The sequence below is a fragment of the Helianthus annuus genome, chromosome 4, assembly GCF_002127325.2.
Source record: "Helianthus annuus cultivar XRQ/B chromosome 4, HanXRQr2.0-SUNRISE, whole genome shotgun sequence".
NCBI classification, from domain to species: domain Eukaryota; kingdom Viridiplantae; phylum Streptophyta; class Magnoliopsida; order Asterales; family Asteraceae; genus Helianthus; species Helianthus annuus.
In genome coordinates this window covers 121,271,058-121,293,859 of record NC_035436.2, presented here as the reverse complement: position 1 = coordinate 121,293,859, position 22,802 = coordinate 121,271,058, and the positions used below count along the sequence as shown (strand labels likewise).

At 35.7% G+C, this 22,802-nt stretch overlaps 2 protein-coding genes across 2 annotated transcripts; both read right to left on the bottom strand.

The window, feature by feature from the left end:
* Window positions 1-8,619: 8,619 nt before the first annotated feature.
* On the bottom strand, window positions 8,620-14,223 carry LOC110936818 (pentatricopeptide repeat-containing protein At3g18110, chloroplastic). Its single transcript, XM_022179225.2, has 3 exons — window positions 10,506-14,223; window positions 9,666-9,863; window positions 8,620-9,589 (listed from the first exon to the last, which is right to left on the bottom strand). Exons 1-3 carry the CDS (start codon window positions 14,054-14,056, stop codon window positions 8,983-8,985), a joined length of 4,356 nt encoding a protein of 1,451 aa, XP_022034917.1. The 5' UTR covers window positions 14,057-14,223; the 3' UTR covers window positions 8,620-8,982.
* An 891-nt stretch (window positions 14,224-15,114) lies between these two features.
* On the bottom strand, window positions 15,115-19,147 carry LOC110936820 (ADP-ribosylation factor). Its single transcript, XM_022179226.2, has 6 exons — window positions 18,730-19,147; window positions 17,720-17,810; window positions 17,524-17,639; window positions 17,245-17,304; window positions 17,098-17,163; window positions 15,115-15,523 (listed from the first exon to the last, which is right to left on the bottom strand). The coding sequence occupies exons 1-6, from the start codon at window positions 18,784-18,786 to the stop codon at window positions 15,347-15,349; spliced, it is 567 nt and encodes a 188-aa protein (XP_022034918.1). The 5' UTR covers window positions 18,787-19,147; the 3' UTR covers window positions 15,115-15,346.
* Window positions 19,148-22,802: the final 3,655 nt, after the last annotated feature.

The window sequence follows — 22,802 nt, the reverse complement described above, 5'->3', positions numbered from 1 at the left end:
TGCTCATAGGAATGTGTAAATTGATAAAGTTCTGATCAACAGTGTGTCGATTATATTGAGTTTGTCGGCTAGGTTATTGTGAACTGACCCACCTTTATAATCGGTCCAATAGCAGGGAGCTGTCACTTATATTAGGTCAAATGCCATTAATGGTCGGTTCACTATAAGTGATAGTGGGTCAAATCGGTGGTCGATGGTTGGGCATGGTCTACTGCCGATTTGAATGATGATGTGTATTAGTGATTTGATAATTCATGTGTTTGCATATTATGGTCCAATCACGAAATGTTCATAGTAAATATTGTCAGACATTGATGTGAGAATATTATAAAATATATATATATATATATATATATATATATATATAATGATAGAAGCAATGTTGATGAGCTATGTGATTGGTAGTAGTGGACGGCCAAGGAAAGGTATTGGCCATAGAATCGGCCCAATCATTTTGTTACACTCAATATTGTTGTAAAATCATCAAGTGAAAGGCTTTACAATTTGGGATTTAATTGTTGCATGGTAAAGTCAAATGTGTCAGACCCATTAGCTTGGTTATATGAATGTGGCATGTGGAATTGGCGGCTGGCAACATGTCTGTTGGTTAGGATCAAGATCAAAGATTAGTAGGTTGCAAAGGGAGGGGTCATGTGTGTAATGTTTGATTGGTGGGGTTTGGGCGGCCCTAATAAGGGTATTGGTTATTTTATCGGCCACTAGTATATGTGTGTTAACCGAATTAATTAGGATAGTATTTTGTTGTTGTGATGAGTTTGACGAATCTGGATTTTTAATTTCGCCAAGGGCAATTGACGAAACAGGGTTTTGTTTCGTCAAAGGGGCGACGACGAAACAAATGGTGTTTCGCCAAAACATGTTTCGCCAAAGTGTGTTTCGCCAACCTGTGATTCGCCAATTTAGATAACCTGCACAGTAAACTTATTTTAATACTGTTGGAATTAACTGGGTTATTTAACTGCTGTTAAGGGATGTGCATGACTTATGTGATAACGGATACATGCTAGTACTTCTGTGATTATGCCTATACGTGAACAATTTGGATATAAACTGATTATGCATACGTGCGTATTTAGGACGTGATTGATTAACTATGAGCACTTACTTAGCATACCGAGCAAATCAAGGTGAGTTCACACCCTTACTAAGGCATGGGTTTCCCAAGGGCTTGGGAATGGGATTGAAGGAATGAGGTTGACTAGATTCGTACATTCACTGTTACTAGACTACCATACCATCGTCCTCGGTTGTGCAGGACGCATACGTAAAACCTACGTATACATATGTTATTCATTGTCCTCAGGTTGCGAAGGACACTCACGTAAAACCTACGTGAACTTATACTCACTACTGCCTCGGTTGTGTCAGGCACTTACGTAAAACCTACGTAAACCCCCGCGTACCCCTATCCTCGGTTGTGAAGGATTACTTACGTAAAACCTACGTAAACTTGTACGTGTTACTGTTCTCGGGATATGTAGAACACTTATGGTTACGAATAGTCTAGTGGATATACAACATGGGAAGCCCCCACCAATAGAACGTACTATCGGCCCAGTAGAGCCACCTGTTACACACGAACTTACTATTACGCATTTTCTTACTGTGAACTCGCTCAACTAGTTGTTGATCCTCTGTTACATGCCTTGCAGGTCGTTAGGCACATGGAGCTTGCACAGGGAGGAGCTGGTCGTTGTGGGCTTGGATCGTGATTGTTTGCTAAACACTTTATGACATTACATACTTATTTATGTTGGGTTTTATTTATACGCTTCCGCTAAACAATGATAACTTACTTATGTTTTGGAACACCTTTCATATGGATATGGTTTGATTTAATTGCGATTACTTTTACTATATACATTGTTCTATATGATTGGTGGCTTGATCCTGGTCAGTCACGCTCCCAAGCGGTGATACTCCGCAGGTGGATTTTTGGGGGTGTGACACATCAGTTGAGAAGAGAGATCCGATTCAAAAAGACAGAAATCAGAATTCTGGTGCAGATCTGATTCGAGAAAAGAAATATCAAAATTCTGACGTAAACCAGATTCGGGAATATGATACGGGATCAGATTTTTAAAGAAAATGTTCAAATCAGATTTGGGAAGAAAAACATCATATCAGATTCAGGAAGAGAATGATCAGAATTTTGGTGCCGAACTGATTCCGAAAGAGAACGATTAAAATTCTGATACAAATTGCATTCGGGAAGACCAAAATTTTGGTAATAAACCAGAGCACTTCACATCTGAAATATGGTATTGAGCCAGAGTACTACAGATCAGATTCGATAAGAGGATGATAAGAAATCTGATAATATACTAGAAGAACATCATATCAGATTTGATTTCCGAAGAAACGAAGAAAAATGGAGTTCGTTCAAAAGCAAGTAGTATGTGTTGAATATTGTATAGAATAGTGTGAAAACGGACTGGTTTTGTAATGTAAATGTCACATTCGTGCGGAGGGGGCCCCCGGTGGGGGGCTCGCACGACGGGCTATTAGCTCAGTGTGGCCGATTCGCACGAATGGGGCACATCCGTCCGAGAGAGAGTCCATCTGTGCCTATGGTGCATCCGCTGATATAGTCCCATTTGTCCTAACAGGTATGTGTGAATGGGCTATGCCTATAAATAGGGATGAGGTCTCTTCATTTAGACAGGTTTTGGTTCCCAGCGGGGAAACTCTGTCCAGTTAGTTTCGCGGTTCTGTAACTTCAAACATAGAATAGAAACCAGTTTAAATTTACCTGTTCGATGCTTCTACTCCTTTCTTATCAATAATATTCCACCGAATCGGTTCTATCGGGGCCAAAACTCCGTCAAACCTACCGGATCCTGGAATCTCATCAACAATAAGGTTGGTTAGTAACATAGGTTTTGTAGTCAAATTCGTGGCTATGAATTTGCATTGCAATACCTCGTCCGACTACGATAGTCGATGAGTGAAAACCGTGTAACCAATCGTGTATGGTATCGCAATATGTTTAACCAACTTTGAAAGTTGGTATGATTAAGAAAACCTTGTAGCCATGAATCTTGACCAAGTGTATGGTTTAAAAGAAAATTTTGTATGATTTATATATATTTGTATGGATTATATATATTTAATTGAAAGCCATTTGTGACTTTGTCTAAGCAGTCGTCTTTGTTTTGTATAAACCAATCGTCCTTGTTTTGTATAAACCAATCGTCCATGTTTTGTATAAACCAATCATCTTTGCGTAAACAAGTGTGGTCGTGTAGTGAATACATTTAAGCATGTGTTGACTCGTCTGACAAACCACCAAAGGGTTTATCAGTTGTGTTTCACAGTTTCTGACGTTCCCCAAACTTCCCCACAAACCCTGGGAAATTTGGAAACATGATTCTCAATCCTATGGTACCATAACATACTACCAATCAGCTTGGCCAAAGTTAATGAACGTACTCATGTTATGGATAACGCACCACCAAGTTTTACATATTATAGAAAAGCATATAGTTTTATATATAAACCATATTTTTTGTAAACTTGAAAAAAGTACTAGTAGGCACATATGAATCACCGCAAAACATTTGAAAAACGTAAGCGTGGGGACTATGTACTCACTTGATTGATGATGACTTGCTTAATAGTGCTAGCAAAATTCAAGTGCTTCCTAATATATAGGATGATCATATTGTTAGTGTACGTCGTGGCTTAAACGGAAGATTGGATAGAATGTGGTTTATAACCAAACATGCAAGGGATCTCATATAATACGGTTTGTTAAACCTTACATTCTGATTGGAAAGTATCTAAAGGTATTTTAACTCGTTACGACTTGTTAAAATGGTTTTATGCCATCTTAACGCGTTGTATGTGTCGGGTCCGGATGGTCGAATAAGTCCTATGACGAATCCGACATGTCAAAACAAGTTTATTTATGTTATATGATTAGTTCTTATAGTTGGAACATGGACCATATAGTTTTAAAAGCATTTTATGCCAAAAACGCATTTTTGACCTTTTTAAAGTACATAGTTAACTCGACATTTGACTCACCAAACGACATGACCATAAAGTATAACCTTAGAGGGTTATTCCCTATATAACTATGGTCATATAATTGGAGTTGGTTGGATCCTAAAGCTGACCAAACGGGTCAGATTCGAAAGTCAAAGCAGATGTTAAACTACTTGACTTTTGACTAAGAAATGAACACTAACCTAGAAATGACGAGTTAGACATGCTAACACATGTCAAATAATGTGGTATAAACTGATTTGGTGTCAAAACTTTGGGTTTTAATACTTAAAAACTCATTCGTCGTAAAATGCAATTATATGCATTTTTTACTTTTATTTCGTAAAAGTTTGACTCGTCATTCTGCCTAGTAAACATGATTATCAGAGGGTGTAATCGCAAGGGATTAACACCTTCATTTTTACGATCACGTAGCAAAGTTCATTTTGAACTTTGACTTAACCGAAACTGTCAGAACCGAAAGTCAAAGCAAAAGTCAATTTGCTTGACTTCTGGCTTATAACTAGCCAAATAAATGAAATAGACTAGGAGAAACACTTAATTGTGTTTGGAAGAAGATTATAACTATGGAATGGGGGCCTCAAAGCAGAATCAAGCTCATAGAGTGTGTAAGTGAGAAGGAAAAGAATAGTGTGCTTGAAAATGGTAGAAGAAGTGCCTATTTATACTAATATTGGATCAAGGATGTGTTGCCAAGTGTTTGATGAGGTGTTAGGGAGTTGCTTAGTATCCTAACAAGTGTCCTAACCAAATTAGAGGTGGCAAAATCCATGCTAGGTGTTAAGAATTGAAGATAGGTGGCCAAACTTGGTGATCAAGGAAATCTGCTGCATCTGGGCACCCCTTACGGACCGTAACCACTGCCTTACGGTCCGTAAGGCCTCCTGGCAGGCAGATTTTGCTTTTTGATAGTTTTGGTCCATGGACTTGTATTATCACTTGTTTGCCATTTTTAACCCTTCCAACACATTGTTTAGGTTATGCAAAGGGTATTAAGGCACATGTAACTTGGATTTTGTTTCGGAAATGTCATAAATATTGCTTTGCTCGATCGTATGATTACGTATTTTGCAAATAAAATATAAAATTTTATTAAACACAAAAACGATCGAAAGTGTACAAATCTTGAAATCTTGCAAATATTATAGTTGGTGAACATACAAGATTGTCTACGTAGCATAAGTATAGAAAAGTCTCAAATCCACATGTCAAATGTATACTAAGTTATATGAATCATACTAGCTTGCATGAACTACAAATCAAACCAAAGTGTCCACTAACGTAATCTTATCAGCGCAATGAATAAGACCATAAAGAATGATTACTTAACAATGACCCACAATGGGTGGTCTGCTACTCCTATAACGCTGTACATGTTAAGGGAAGCTTTTTCAAGTTAATGATAGATAGCATACATAATAGTGTCCTAGTATGTATAAACAAGTTGCATAACAAGTAGCATGTTTAAGGATTGAGTGTTTGCATAAGATTGATTGTATATATGTGATTATGTAATTTATACATATATATGTTGCAACCTAAATAGTGTTTAAAGCGTAAAATGGGTCAAATATACTTGCGGTTTGTGAAATGCTTTCCACAAAGTAAGCTTGAACGACTTGAGGGATAGAGCACCAAAGTTACCCTAAAATGGAGAAACAGATGTGTGTGAGTTCATGGTATTGAGGACGGAATGGATCGGGAATTTTTGATAATATGAAATTACACAAAAATCTATCCTGCTTGAACACTCATTTGGACACCATATAGTTGATATTCTTCACGAGTTTTACACTCATTGGAAGTCCAAAGTAAGAGTTTCAAGAATTAGATAGGATTCCACCATATACATAATATTCAACCATTGATTGGTTGCTATCATGGTTCGGTTTTAGATTGATTATTATATATATATTTTGTATGTATATAGTTATAACTTAAGTCTAAGTCATAGATAGTCAAGCATGGCCATGCATGGGTTGGATAAATCCATTAACCCTATAATTAACCAATGCATAAATCATCACTTGGATTATTCGGATGGTCACGAATACAAGTATGTAAAGCATAAACTAAATCATCTAATTCACCTAAACAACCAAGTGACTTGACTAGACTAGACGAGTGCATTCCAAACATGGATAGTGTTTAGAGACTTGGTGTAGTCTTATTCACTTTGTTTCTTGGAAGTTGTTTAGTGACTTAGAAGGTGAACTAAAACACCTATCATTTCTGGAACGATCATCAATCCAATCTATCCACACAATGGGATTTCTGGCAAATTGAAAATGTTCAAGAAATTAAGTAGGATGAACAAGGTTTTGAAAAGTTTGATAAAAACACAATTTAAATCCAACTTTGGGCCGGTTAATCGGGTTTGGGACGAGTTTGGGCCTAGCTTTTATTATTTTTGGGGGTTTGGGACGAGTTTGAGATTTGGTGATATACCTATTTACCCGACCCGATTACCCATAAAGTGTACCCGTTTACCCAATTGTTTACTTGATATAATTTCTTTTGTATTTTTAAATATGTATATTTATGACACATCCATTTTTTATACATATAAGTATTTTATTCCATATACATTGTAGTTATTTGGTACATTTTGATTGTGATTATTCTAAATGTAACTAATAATTAGTAGTTGCCCGGTCGAGTATACCCAACGGGTAATTTTTTTAGATTAATGGGTTTACCCGAAACCCACGAGTATACCCGATATCCGATGGGTATTTACCTGCTAGAAACCCGATGGGTTTAAGGAAAAGCTTATCTAACCAGGTTTGGGGTTGGGATTACCTAAATCCGACCCATTGCCATTCTTAAGAAGAATGTCCAAAACTCACTATTTTGGACTTATGTACAATCTGCCAACACTTGAAGATTTGGGAGGATTTAAGAGCGATTAGAGAGTGTGGAGACTGTTTAGGAAGTGTGGAGGAGGGGTATATATAAGTGGGTATTAGGGTATGGTCATTTAAGAAGGTAGTTGGGAGTTAGAGGAAGCAAAGTGGGTTTAAACCCAGTTTTCGCGAATTTTAAACATCTGGCTGAAAAACGTGATCTGTCGCGCCATGCGGCAAGGTACTAGTGCTTCTTCGCGTGGCGCGAAAAAGACCCGTTTTCCAAAGTTTTGCAAAAATATTAAGTTACCCTCCTACAGTTGATTTTATTGGTTTTTCAAGCTAGAAGCCCATAATTAAGCATATTTTTTGGTATCGAAGGTGTGTGCAAGTATGTGTAAGTATTAAACATGTATGATCACACTCCTAAGCGTATATAAACTTAATGTATGGTTCGGTTTTGTATAAAAAGTGTGTATTTGTGATTGATTACATATTGTGCAAGTATGATCACTCAAGATTGATATAAAATACAATTTATATTATGATCAAGTCTTGAATTACAAAATAATGAAGATAGAATATAAATTAAAATAAAATGGAAAAAGAAGAAAATTACGGAACATTAAATATGCCTTGTAGGCTCTTTAGTGTAATCATGCTCTTAGGAGTTCCCAAATGGACTGTGTCTTGGAGGCTTTTTAGAATAGCTTTGTTTCAGGGGAGGTTTAGCAGTTGTAGGGTTTGGTTTTTTGTTGTTTGGATTTTGTATTTGGTCGTCCACGAGTATTTTCTTTAGCATCAAGTTCTTCAACAAAAGGTATACTTCGATCGATTATTTCTTGTAGCTTTTGTATTAAACTTTTATTTCCAGGCTTGTATCGATTGTCGAAGGCTTTTTTAAAACTTTCCAATTCGATGTCACAAGTAATATCCTCACAATATACTGGTAACTCGAGTTTCCTCCAAAGTTCATCGATCGAATCTAAAGGAATAGATTGACCTACATTGAAGCATTAGTTGTCAGTTTTTAAATATTACCAAATAATACTTTGGATAATTTATATTATCTTAGATTAATATACTAACCTACTTTCTTATACTTTGAGATTTCATAAGCACATGGTAATCCATAACACTTACGAACTTGACAAAGACAATGTGAATGCTTCAAATGACGCTCTGCTATTATTATATCTAGCGCTTCATGAGAAACAAAACCACGTAATAGCTTCAAAATTGGTAGGCTGTGTTTATGCAATAGAATAATTCTACTTTTTTCGAAACTATCTTTAACTATTGTATATTGCGAGTTCACAATATCATCAATGTGACCAAGAAATTTATCTAAAGTACAATTTGCTGAATTCAAAATTTTTTTAGCTTGGCATGTTGGTTTTCAGCTCTATTAGTTGTCTGATTTCCAAAATGTAAGCATTTGTCAGTCTATGCGGACACTAAGGATGAGCTCGGTACCGAAAATATCAGTACCGAAAATTCCAAAAAAAAATACCGGTACTAAAAATACCCAGTACGGTACAGTTCAGCACCGGTACGGATTAGTGTTTGAGGGTAAAATTCGGTAAATACCGGTACCGTACCGGTAATAAGTAAGTAGTACCCTTTAACTTACACTCCAGATAACCAAGTTTATCTGTCACCCAGATTAGCTTTCAAGTTCATCAATGCAATTAGTTCTCGTTTTCTCTGTGTTTGAAGTTTGAACCTTTTCTACTGCAAATTTAAAACCAAATCAATTCGTGTTAGAATTAGTGAAACTAAAGCAAAGTAGCAAACAAACTAATATTCCTCTATTAGCCTATTGTGCCCACATTGATGATACAAAATTTGCTATCACATTTATACACTTGAATGAAACACAAACCGCTCTAATTCTTTAGGCTAACCAAACTTCACCGTCCCAGATCTTGAACATGTGAAGTAAACCCGAAAAAATCTTGACTCAGATCCCACCCACACCAGGTGAAAGTTCCTTCATATATGCAAATTCACACGAACAATCATTTCGACCATAAAAGTCGAACTACACCTCCAATATCTGCACCTTCAAATCGTCAAAAGACAGACTCCCAGGTTGACCACTTCAACGTTTGACCGCTTCCCGCCTCACAAACTTCCTCTTCTGATACGACGCCTTTCTTGTAACCCCAAATCTTTTCATTTTCTCTAATTTCTCTTTTCTGCCATCAATATCCGCCTGTATCGCTTTCTCTCTTTTCTCATCTGACATCAACGCCAACCTAGCAAACTTCTTCGGCCTCACAATCCCGAGCCTCTGGGTTATATCTTGGAACGCAGGAACAATCCCACTTCTTATATAACATCCTTCAATCAGCTCCATCGAGTTCGTTTCCGGAAGATTAACACTGTTCTTTAGTTCAAGATCCAAACAAAATGGCGAATCTTTTAACCACATTCTTAGAGAATGAGCTTTCGCGATGAGTAACCCGCTTCTAGTTTTACATGGTAAAAACGGGGAACCCATTTCCCATAAATAAGCTTTTATCGTACTGTTTAACGAGACGTCGTTGTATTCCGAAACCCCTGTGATTAAAACAACCGATTTTGGAGATAACGGTGAACCCTCTAACGATGCATCTTGCATGTGGTCAAGCCATAACGTAAGACCAACAAGAGCCGCACCGGCAGATAATTTTCTAAAATCGGCTCCCCAGTCTTTATCCGCTACCCTGCGTTAAGAAAGGGTGTTTTTTTAGGTTTTAAAACATTTGATCATGTAGTAAGTTTTAATATTGGTACGGCTACCTGAAAACATCACGTCGATATATATCCTTTTTGACTGCCAATTGAAACACCCATGAAGCAGTGGCCCGAAGTTCAAAGCCCCATAAAAGATCTTCTATAGCGTTAACAAAGTTAAGTGCTGCATTATCTTCCAACGGTTTCAATTCTTCCAAAACATGGTCTATTTCCAAAACCGTCGATTCTGAGTTTTGCAAAAGCCTGTAAAACATGATTTGTAGATATAAAGTTTAAAACTTTATGGACTGAAAAGCAAGAATATATACATATATATATATATATATATATAGGGTTAGGGTAAAATGAAAACTCTTGTCAGAACTCGGCCTTACAAAAGGTTTTTTTTTTTTTCCAAAAATCCTAAAAAAAAAACTTTTCCAAAAAAAAAATTGTTGATTTACACCACCGTAAAAACCCTTACTGAGGGTGTAAAGGCTGATGTCAGCAGCTTTTTTACGCTGCTGTAAAAAGCTGAAAACCCCGCTCCAGAATTCTTTTTACAGCTACAGATGTGTTTGTAACATTTTAATCTACGTGTGTGCAAAAACTGGTGGCAAAACTCGCATGAGAAGTCGGAGTTCTCTAAGTTCTCACAACTCAAGGGGGTTTTCTCTCGACTCAACACACATATATATATACATGAACAGAAGTTAGTGGTTAACAATTTCGACCCATTTATTTTTGGTAGTCGAATGGGTTAATAAGCTAAAAAATTTAACTTGAAATAAAACTGGTCAAACAGGTTGAAAGTTGTCCAAAAGTTGTTTTGACCCAGACCCGTTTTGACTTCTAATCCAACCCGCCCAATTTGCCAACGCTAATGAAAGTAGTAAAGATTATTACTTGATTGGAAGATCAAAACCAGCATCTTTAACCGCATTCAAGATCATCATTGCTTCAGTTGAAGTTTTGCACAAACTAGCAGCCCTAACGAAGATAGTCCATATCCTGTGATCCGGTTCTAAACCTCCGTTTCTCATCTCAACAAACTTTCGAATTCCCGTATTATAATCCCGGTTCTTGAAATAAGAATCCAAAACCGAGCTGTAAGTTAACGTACTTAACTCCTCGCCTTTCGACTTCAAATTATCAAGCACTTTTTCGGCTTCCAATGGATTTCCCGAGCTTCCATAAGAAATCATAAGCAAATGCATCGTAGCGACATTAGGCTCGATTCCATCTTCTTTCATTAGTTTAAGTAAATCTTCACATTTAGAATGATGGCCCGTGGTTCTATACGTCTTCATCATTAAATGATAAAATGAATGGTCTAGACTATACCCTTCACGTCTCATCTTCTCGAAAATCTCCTCGGCTTTTTCCACCATTTGTTGCTTACCGAACGCCGCTATTAAACTTTTGTATGTGGTCAACTTAGCATCTAAACCTTCTTTGACCATTTCTTGCATTAATAACATCCCATCTTCGGGTTTATGGTCTCGACAATACATAACTATCAATGTATTGTACGTATCTTCATCCGGTTTATATCCATGTTCTTTAATCTTGTGGTATACTTCAACCGTTTTCCTATAATCTTCAATTTTCGTATATAATTTGAGCAAAGAATTGTATATAAAAAGATCGGGTTTGAATCCAACTTCCAGCATTTCATCAACCATCGCTTCAGCATCCCGCACGTGTCGCACCTTACATAATAAACCGATCATCGTTCTATAAAGATGCATAGTGGGAAAATAACCCGAAGCCTTCATTCCGTTGTAAATCTTTTTCACCTCGAACACATCCCCGTTTTGTGCAAATGCATCAAGCATTAAAACAATGGTACTTTTACTAATCTTAAATCCCATATCTTGAAGTTCTTGAACCACAACGTATAGCTCATTTAATCTCCCATCGATAATCAAAGCTTGCATAAGCCCGTTAACGGATTCTATAGTCGGAGTAGGCCCGTCTCTCATCATGGTATTGAATGCAGCCCGTGCTTTCTCATATTGACCTTTTGAAGCGTAAGTTTGTATCAATGCATTCCATACTTTTCGGTCAACGACAGGGAGTTTTGACCGAAGATTCCCCACTACACCTTCCGCCTTTTCTAGTAAGTTTGAATTTCCATAAGACTCGATAAGGTCCACGTAAACCGAAATCTCATCGATTGACAACCCGTTTAACTCAGCCCGGTTGATTATATCATGAGCGGTTTCTGGAAACCCGATTTTACAGTACATGGACGCGATATTTATATAAATTAATTTGGAAATCGGTACTCCGTTAAACATCATATCCGAGACCACCTGAAACGCTTCATGAAAAAGTCCACCTTCCTCGCATTTCTTAATAAGAGATTCATACATCAGCGAGCTCCCGTTAAAGAAATTTACACGCCTAATCTTTTTGTATTCATCTAAAGCGGCATCTAATTCATTCGACTCACAAAGAATCATAACTAGAGCTTCGGTTACAAAACCATGGGACCCATGTGCATGTTGTTTTAAAAAATCAAGTAAAGCCAATGCTTCTGAGTGTCTTCCGGATGAACCATATGAACTCAAAATCGATAACAAGTTCTCGTGATCCAAATCGTAACCCTCTAAAACGCTGAGTTCAACCACTTTGGCTGCATGATCGTAACACTCACTCTTAATTAAACTACACACAATTACTTGTGGATCCAGATTACATAACTTTTGCATATCGCTAATTATTTTTTCGATATCATCTTCTTTGTTTTCATGGTTAAGAGCTTGGATTAGCATCTCGTAAAGAGTTAAATCCGGCGTGAACCCATCACGAACCATACTATTATACAAAACCATAGCTTTATGCAAATCAAACCGCAAATATATATCTAACATAACCGAATACGCAAGAGAATCAGGTTTAATACCAGATTTCACCATGCAATTGAAGGTTTCTTCGGCCTCAAGTCTCTTCCCGGCTTTCCCGTATCCGCAAATCAAAGCGCTATAAGTTCGTAAAGTCGGTTTAATCCCGACATCCATCATTTCCGACATCACATTCGCAGCTTCTGCAATCTTGTTAGCTTTCCCTAAAGAATCAACAAGAACGGTGTATGTAACGACGTCAGGATCACAACCGCGGGATTTCATGTCTTTATAGAGTTTAAACGCCAAATCATGTTGACCTAACTTCCCATACATATGAATAACGGTATTATACGTCATTTCATCCTCACCAAACCCTAATTTCACCATCTCATCACAAAGTTTCTCAACTTTATCTACATGACCGTCTTTAGCAAACGCGTATAGCAAAGAATTATACGTTACCGCATCCGGGTCAAACCCTTTTGACTTTATGTCGAAAAACAGTGATTCGGCTTCGTTAACCAACCCACATCTACCGTAAACCGATAACATGGCATTATAAGTCCATATATCAGGTTGACATTTATTTTCCTCCATGTCTTTATACACCTTAACCGCCTCTTGTAAATTTGAATCACGAGAACATGCACTCAAAAGTGTGTTGTATGTGATAATATCGGGTTGAAGCCCGGAGCGTTTCACTTCGTTTAGTAGATCAAGTGCCACGTTCGGTTCCATCTTCGTGGACCGAAAACGGGCGTTTATCAATGTATTAAAACTAACAAGATCGGGCTCACATCCCCTTTCCTTCATCATATCAAGAATTTCTTGAACTTTAACGAATTGTCCGGTTCGAGCATAGACCCCCATCATCGCATTATACACCTGTACCGTACTATCAATCCCTTGTTCTGATCTTTCGAAAATCTCTACAGCTAAAGATTCTTGATTCGCTTTACCAAGAACCGACAATATAGTTGCAAGCATTCGCGCGTTCGGTGAGTACCAGTTGCGAAGATTCAACCATTCGTAAACCTCTAACGCCCTTTGCCAATTCGATTTCCCGACCCCTTTCACCAAGAAACAGAAATCAGTAGGTGTCATTTGAACCTTTCTATCATCCAACACATCAGCCACAAATTCATTAGCTTTCAACCCTAGAATCCTATCAGTTAAAAACTGAACCCTTTCCCTCCAATCTTTAGCCCTTTTCAAGGCTAATTTAGTCATTTTCTTAGCCACCCGACGACTCGAAAATTCTAGGGTTTCACCGGTTTCCTTGTCTTGTGGCTCAAGTTTCAAACTTTCTTCTTCTAAACCATCAATTTTAGGGTTTTGAAGTGAAATTGGCATCTGGGTCTGCTTTATTTTAGGATTATTGATGGGTTCTTTAAGATTAGGGTATCTGATTGATGGGGATGCTCTGCTGTAGCTAAATTTTCTTGAAGGTGGTGTTTCTTGTTGTCGTTGTTGTTCATTGGAAACTGAAGTTGAGCAGGATATATGAGATGAATTGAGGGTTTTGCGTACCTTTGGTGTGTCGTTAATGGAGTTCAATGGGATTGATGGTGCTGCAAATGTCAAGATTCCAGATGTAAGTGCCATAGTCTGCTCTGGGGTTTGACAAGATTTTGCAGAGATGAAGAATTACTTGATTTATTTATTTATTTGCAATGGGTATGAGATGAAATAATCTGCAACCATAGTTTTGGCGGGTCTGGTTTTGTAGATGATAACACGAGGATATGTAGGACGTTGATTTGTAGGGATGGCAATGGGTCGGGTTCGGTAATCTCATATCTATACCCGGTTATATAATCATGAATCATACTCAATCTAATATCTGTCAGGTATCGGGTATATCCATGGGTATCCCATTAGTTTATCAAAAGATATACCTTGTGATTTCTAAATCCATTCTTTTACTGTTATAATTACTATATAATTTATCCGACTATTATAAATTAAAAATGTACATTATCTACATATTATGAATTAATCATTAACTTTATAATACTTATAACTTATATGTATATAATTCACAACATACAAATATAAATGTTATTAGCAAATATATATACTAAAAAAAATTATTTTTTCGCATTATGAACATACTAAAATAAATCACTAATAGACAAGGATTAATAAAAAAATAAAAATAGAAATTGAAAAATTCAGGTATAAGATCGGGTATATAGTTTGGGCAAACGGGTATTTTGTTTCGGGTAATCGTGTTGGGTATCACTTAATCCCGTACCCAACCCATACCCGCAAAAATTTTTAAAACTAATCTCATACGGGTGCCGGGTATACCGTCCCATTTGTGTCGGGTTTCAGGCATACCCGTCAGGCTCGGATATTTTTGCCATCCTAGATGAATGTGGTCTTCCCATGGATACAAATCATATATCTAAATGAAAACATATTGATTTGGAGACTTGGAGCGGACAATGTACAAACAGAGAGTGATTTTCAAGGTGTTAACTAGATTCAAACCTAGGAAATCATACATTTACAACTGCTCAAATCTTCAAATGATTTTAATACATATCAACATCAACTTCTCTTCTTTTTTGTAAGTGTATCTATAGAACACAAACATACTATGCTAATATTGAATCTTGAAACTCAACATTAGGTCACATTCACTTAAAGTCCAAAGAATCAAAAAGAAACCATTCATCCATTCAACACGTAAATTTAGAGAAGTAAATCAAACACCCAAACAGCAGTGATTCTTTTTTACATTATGCCAAATAAACAACTACTACATAGGGTGCCATCCATGCACAACAGCTATCCAAAGCTCATGTCTTCTCAATATACATTTAAAACAAAAAAAGTTGGGTTATTGATCAAAGCGGGTGGGCTCATAGGACTTGACCACCCGGTTAATCAGAAAGATGAGGTGCTAGCCGCCTTCATGTCCTTTAGGGTGCTGGCTAGCCAGTCTAACCCCTCGTATAGCCCATCTCCCTTAAGCGCACAGGTCCCTTGTATATGCCATTTTCGGTTCTTCAGCTCAAACAGTCCAAGACCTTCACATACTTCCATTGGTGTCATTGCTCCTTTCTGTATATAAATTATAAATCAACGGCACATAAATAAAATCAGCTTCCAAACATGAGAAAAGGTAAATATAATCATATTTATTTTTTGACAAAAATAATACGTAAACAAACAAGGACAAGTCAACTATTTGAGTGTTAGGCGAATTGTGATATTATTTGGGATTTACATGTGAAATGACTCTTAAATAAGCAGATAGATAGTTTAGCCACGTCTACTCCTTAACCGATTATCCAAAATTGTTTATTTGACGTATAATAAATAAACATATAATCAGAATCAGCTTCACAAAACACTAGAAATTACTCCTTACCGTATGTAAATGAATAAATAATCAAAGGCACATAACGTTTTCATTTTGCGAACATTGAAAGATACAGAAATAAAACCCTATTTCTTAATACTGAAATAAATAAATAGATAAATAAACAAGAATAAAGGGGGGGGTGTTTGGGATTCCTTAGTAAAACTGTTAAATCTACTTATACCACAAGCAATCACTATTCCCAAACACCCCTTAAAGAGTCCTTCAGCTTCTAATAAATTAACATTTTCCCAGCTTCTTAGAGGAAGTCACAACAAGTGAATAATCGTCTCAATGGCTCAATACAAATCACGGCTGAGAACTAGGATAATTGCATAAAGATGTTAAATGAATTGGCTTCAATGGGTCTACAGAGCTAAGTCGGATATGAATAACTTGAAGATAGGAGACCGGTTTTAAAAATAAATATTACTCTCATAAGGAATGAATCAAATGTAACTAAAAGCAGCATTTTGACTTCAAGTGATATCAAAATCGACAGAAAAGCAGCATTCCCATCATTTACAAGCATATGACCCAACTGAAAGCCTTTCATGTAATGTAATCATATTGAAGCCAGCCAAGAAACACCTAGCGACTAACACGGGGGTAGACTAAAGAAACCTGTATATGCCTGTCTCAAATGTCCTGTTGTAATGATGGCCTACCAATATAACTAACAGTTTTAAGGAAAAAAAATCTTGATTTACTCGGCATCTGATTTTGGGAAGTACAAGAATGACAAGGAATCTAATTTGTTATTGTCCTATTGTGCAGTGATCTATATGAACATTTCATTTGTTATATATTGGATTGGCTACCACTACGATGTACGATGTGCACAAATAACTTATATCTTATATTGTTCAATTAGTGGACTGTGGTAGTATTTATTTTAAACCCATAAACTGATTACATTTGACAAAATAGACCCTTGTATGGAAATATTGTGATGGTATTTGGTATCCATGATTATTATATAAGGAGTTGGTTGGTTATCATGTCACGATGTCTTCTAATATTTCAAAACGCCAATAACTTCGGTGTTGCATCAATGAAAGAGATATAGTTGAAAGATATTTCCATTAAAAGAGTTAAGGAAAGTATGTTATCAATTATTATGCAAACATCACCTAATCACATAAAAATATACAATTATAAGTATTAAAACGGTTGGCAACAAAATGCATAACATAAATACTTCATCCTACTGAAACACACACAAAAAAAAAAAAAAAAAAAAAAAAAAATCTTATTACAAGTGTAAACATACCATGTCCTGTTTGTTTGCAAACACCAAGATGACACAGTTCAACATGAAAGGGTCATTGATAATAGTCTGCGATTAAAAAGAAAACAGAGTGACGGTCAGAATATAATATCTGAGCAAAAATATTTCTCTAAAATAGATGTAAACTACCTGAAACTCTGCCTTTGCTTTGCTTATTCTCTCTCGGTCCAAAGAGTCAACAACATAAATCTGGACAGAACAAATGTCACTATAGCACATAATTCATAGATCAAATGATTATACCCCAATTCCCAACAACATATAAACATAAATTTTCTCACTGTATACGAATATTCGAGTCATTTTGAAAACTAGCAACCACTATAGTATGTTGGAACTTGTTAAAGAAACTAATAAAAAACCATATGTTAAAGTTAAACACAATAATAAAGTTGTAAATATACTTACCAATCCATTTGTGTCGTTAAAGTAATGCCTCCACAAGGGACGCAACTTCTCTTGGCCCCCAACATCCCAAACCGTGAACATCACATTCTTATACTGAACTTTTTCCACATTAAAACCTGCCTCAAAAAAAAATTACAATAATTTCAAATCTTGACCAACACTTCAACCAGAGTCCAAAATACAAAAAAACAAATACCAATAGTAGGGACAGTTGATAAAACTTCTCCAATGTGCAGCTTGTAAAGTATTGTTGTTTTCCCTGCTGCATCTAGGCCCAGCATGACAACCTGATTATGTAAAATAACACACAGATTCACATGGCAGCCTAATAATGTAAATAAAACAAATTAAAAAAAAAAACTCTTAAATTTACAATACACAGGTGATCTAATCAGATCTCACTGATGTAAAGTGCCCTTAAATTTACAATCAATCAACCAACCATACCCAGTAAATCCCACAAATAGCAAAGCTACTTATAGGGTCTGGGGAGGGTGGGATGTAGACGGACCTTTCCTCTATCCCTAGGGATAGAGAGGCTGCTTCCAGAGAGACCCCCCGCTCCAAAAGGAACAACATACCAACACATCAAGTCAAAGAATATAGAAAAAAAAAAAAGTTACATATACCAAGAAAGTGATCAGAGTGGCACAGTATAATGTAAATCATGTATAATGGCATACAACATCATTTGGGCATAAACACAAGAGGTCAATCACCGTTAAAGTCACTTAAAGAATAAGAAAAACCTACATCCCTAAAATACACCTAAGACCTTAGGTGTAGTATCCTCTAGAAGTAGTTAACCCTAATCCTACGCTTCCACGAAGTCCTATCTTGGACCATACAGATGCAACTCTAGTAAATCATGCCTAATCTGCTCATCCCATCTCAGTCAAGGAAGAACAGAACAAACAGTATAAGTGAAAGCTACAATTGTAAGACATGTTCAAGCAAATAAATCTGGTCAAATTATTAATTATCACAAAAAAAAGTCATACCCATAAAAGAAAAACACAAAAAGCTGATCAATTAACGATTGTTTTGATACTTGACAATTAAATCAAAAACAAAATCATCATAACTGAGCTAACGAAGTTCAATTTCAATTTATCACCCACAATTCAAACATAAGACAAAACAAGTACAAAAACCCTAAATTGTATATCTAAACATAAATAAAAATTTGAACAAGAATTGGAATACCCTCATCTCGCTATTGCCGAAGAATGCATCGAACAGCTTTCGAAACACTTGCCCCATGGCTACCAAGATTCTTTAATTGAATTCGTTTCGGTTGTTGAGATGAAAGTGGGTCAAGGATCAAAGCCCTTTGATGAAAGAGATCAACTGGGTTGAGTGGATCGAGAAGAATTCGACCAAAAACGAAGAAGAATTGGGGAGAAAAGAGAAGATGGGTCGGGAATAATGAATATTGTAGCGTTGCTTCACAGAATCTTCTTGCTGATTTTCATCATAATATTTTTTTTCTTTTTTTTGGTTTCAATAGGGCACATTCGTTAAAAATCGAGTCTTTTTTGGCTCCTGTAAAACTCGGATTGCAAGTTTCGTGCCGACCTAAGATATAATGGAAAGTATTTGGTTTTGAATTTAACTTAAATTTCGGTCATCAATATCATATCATATCCTATGGTATTCATTCGGGACTACGATATTGATCGAACATATACGGTACGATATTCAGTTTTGAATTTAGCTAAACTTTGGTATCAATATTATGTAGTATGGTACTAATTCGGTACGATATCAATATTGATCTCATCCTCTATTATAAACTATTAAACTCTATTATTTTTCTTATATATATACTAGGTTATAACCCCGTGTATTACACGGGTTAAGTAAATAAAAAATCAAATAGTTAATAACGAAGATTTAACAATTATAAAATGATATTTTTAAGACGATTTTCTGATATCCAAACATAATTTTGTGTCATGTATGATCAAAACTTGGGATGTTTGTCAAATTTTTAAATATGAAAGCATTTGAACCATCGATTAGAATACAGACTGTATCATCGACTTTCTCACGAGTTTTAACAGTCATGTGAACATACATTTAATAACCCAAGTTTTATTTAAATAATAGTGGTCTTAATTTATTAGTTCTAAAAAAATGTTGAAATGTCCACATAAGTAGGGGTGTTCAGAATTCGATTCGAATTCGAAAAATTCGAAATTCAACTCGATTCGAATTCGATTAAAAAGGTTCGAATTCGAGTTGATTCGTATTCGAATCCAGTAATCGAATTAGAATCGAATACGAATTTACGATTTTGAATTCGATTCGATTCGAAATTCGAATTCAATTTATATATAATTTTTTGATATATGTATAGACACACACAAACATATATACACACATATTAACTTCTAAACATGACCAAAATATGAACTACCTCCATAAGTGATAAATAGTCCATGCTACTTATTTCTAAATTTTTGCTTAACTTAAATCGCTACCAGTAACCAACATATCTTCTAATTTTTGGTGTTTTGACACATTGATGGTTAATTAATTTTGCAGAATATTATATTTTATGTTGAATATAATTAGTTTGTAGTGTTTTAAAAAATGAAAGTAAAATAATTTATTGTTTTGGTTGAATTTGAATTAAATCGAATTTATTCGAATTCGATTCGAATTCGAGTTTCAAATATTAATCGAATCGAATCGAATACGAATTCAGGTAAAAATAATAAAAATTCGAAAAATTCGATTCGAATAATTCGAAAATTCGTTATTCGATTCGATGAACACCCCTACACATAAGGCATATAGCAATTATCTAATTAGATAAACTTATATAAAAAAAATAATGTTTCAATTTAAATTAATTAGATAAGTACAAATTATCGGTAATTATTAAATTATATAACTTTAAAATTTAAATATCTGGATGTGAGTTGCATCTTAAAATGATGGTTATTTTTTGATAAATTTATCAGTATGATAAATGTAATTATTATTTTTCTTGCATTTTAAACATATATTAAACTAGGTTATAACCCGTGGTGCCCACGGGTCGCTCTATTTTAAGGATATTAATATTTTATTAATTTTATTACAAGGTTTTTTTTATAAAATTTGTGAGGATATTTATACAATGATTCAATGTGAATCGTATATCATAATATATGCAAACAATACAATTTATCAATGGTAACAATTACCATATAATTTTCAAAATATTACCAGATAATTTTCTAGTTGTGTAGAATGATTCAGACCAAGATGAAAGGATGATAGCCCGTCTCGACATTCTATGGATACACATTTGAAGCGATGAATTTATATAGCATTTAGGTTGGTTAAAATCTCAAAGAGTAGCATTTCAAAAGGAATATAAAGCATTGTATGAACGAATGAAAACATATAAATGTATTACTGAGTATAACAAATAGATTAATAACCTAATTTATAAAAGTAAAATGAAAATAGGCTTGAAACATAAATTCAAATTAGCCCATATCCATCGATTGAAATGACGATTACTATTTAACAGAATCAATTAATCCATTGAAATATTTGTTCAAAGTTATTGAAAATATTCCACTTTTTCAAAATGTTGAACCATCTATATCTTAGCAATAATATAAATATGTGATTTTTATATTTTGAATTATTTAAATATGAATAAGTCAATTGCAAACATAATATTTGGTTATCACCTGGGTGGCAACCCGTATAGAAAAATTTAAATTACATTAATCATACGTGTATCAATAAAAGTAATACAAATAAAGTGACATTGCATAAATTAGTAACAAAGTGGATTGTATCATTAGGTATGAAGTTTTCTTTATAAGCCGTGTACAAAAACATCAAGAAAATGACAAATAATGTTACATTTACAATTTACTAAAAGTAACATGAGCTCAGTCCAGTTGGTGTAGCACGCCCTACCACATCCAACGTTATAGATGCAAGTCCTCTTTGATTTAACAGACACCTAAAATTCGATATCCTTGAAGTCGCTTAATAAATCATAAACAAAGTGACATCCATAATCATTGAGAGTGGGGCAGCCAGAAAGAGCTATTTTGAGCTTAAGTTCATCCTTTAACATTTCTTCTAACTCCATACTCTCCCTTTTGCGGCCCAACCCATGCACAATTGGTCTTCCAGTCTACAATGTCATACGATATCATGAGTAGGGTGGTTATAAAAGATAAGCAAGAGATATGATCGAACTAAAAATTAGTAACTAAGGAACACAAATGACTCCCGATCACTAATCTTCGTCATGTTGTAAATAGATGCCTTCACGGTTAACTTCTAAATACCCATGTTTCCCTTGACACATATGAGAATAAAATGACCTTCATATCTCCGTTGACCTACAAAAAACGGAAAAAAAATGAGTCATGCTGGGTGAAAAGTTCAATGCACATAAACAACTTTTAGCAAGTATTTAGAGATAAAATGTCACCATTTGCAGCCTTTAAAAAGCCTTCACAACATTTGATCTTGACAGCCATTTTGAGTCATAACCAGGTCGATTTCATTGGGCTCCACACCAGTCTCATCTACACCTACATCACCAGACCAACTTGTCTGAATTTTCCAATTGAATTTTGGCCTAGATGAACCCATGGCATAACCAATTGTCTCGGTATAAACACATAACAGGGAAGAGATACTTCCAGTCGCTATCTGACGACGGGGGTAGCCCAAGGACAAATAAAACTATTAATATGCAAAGAGCTTAAAAGGTTGAAAGGTTCATCGGATGAAAAGCTGTATAATGAGGGAATCGAGGAACAGTAACTAGTCATGTCCACCAACTCGTCCCACCAACTCACGCTCACCAACTCACAAAGTCAGAGCAGGTCTGCACAGGCACACCCTATTAACCAGGGGTCCAAAGCCTTCAACCCCAAAAGGGGAAACCCTCCATAAGCAAACAGGTCTCACTAGTATAGTCCATGCCATTTCGAGAAGTATCTTCCACTATAAGAAGACAGCTCAATAACACTTCAAGGACATTCCGAAAAGCAGAGAGATTCCTTAATCTCTTGTCATTTGAAGAGTTCTTGTCACTTCCAAATAACTCTTCATCAGATTCATCTCATTCATTCTATTTGCTTTCTTTTCTGGATCTGAGTCAATCTTGGAGAAAGAACTTCAAAGCAAATAACTCAAATATACTAGTGAACCTCCTTCCACGTTTTGCAAACGTGGAGGGACCCCGCGACCTGCGTTAGGCAAAATCAAACCTTTCAGCCCTTTTGCCTGACCAGTCCAGCTACCAT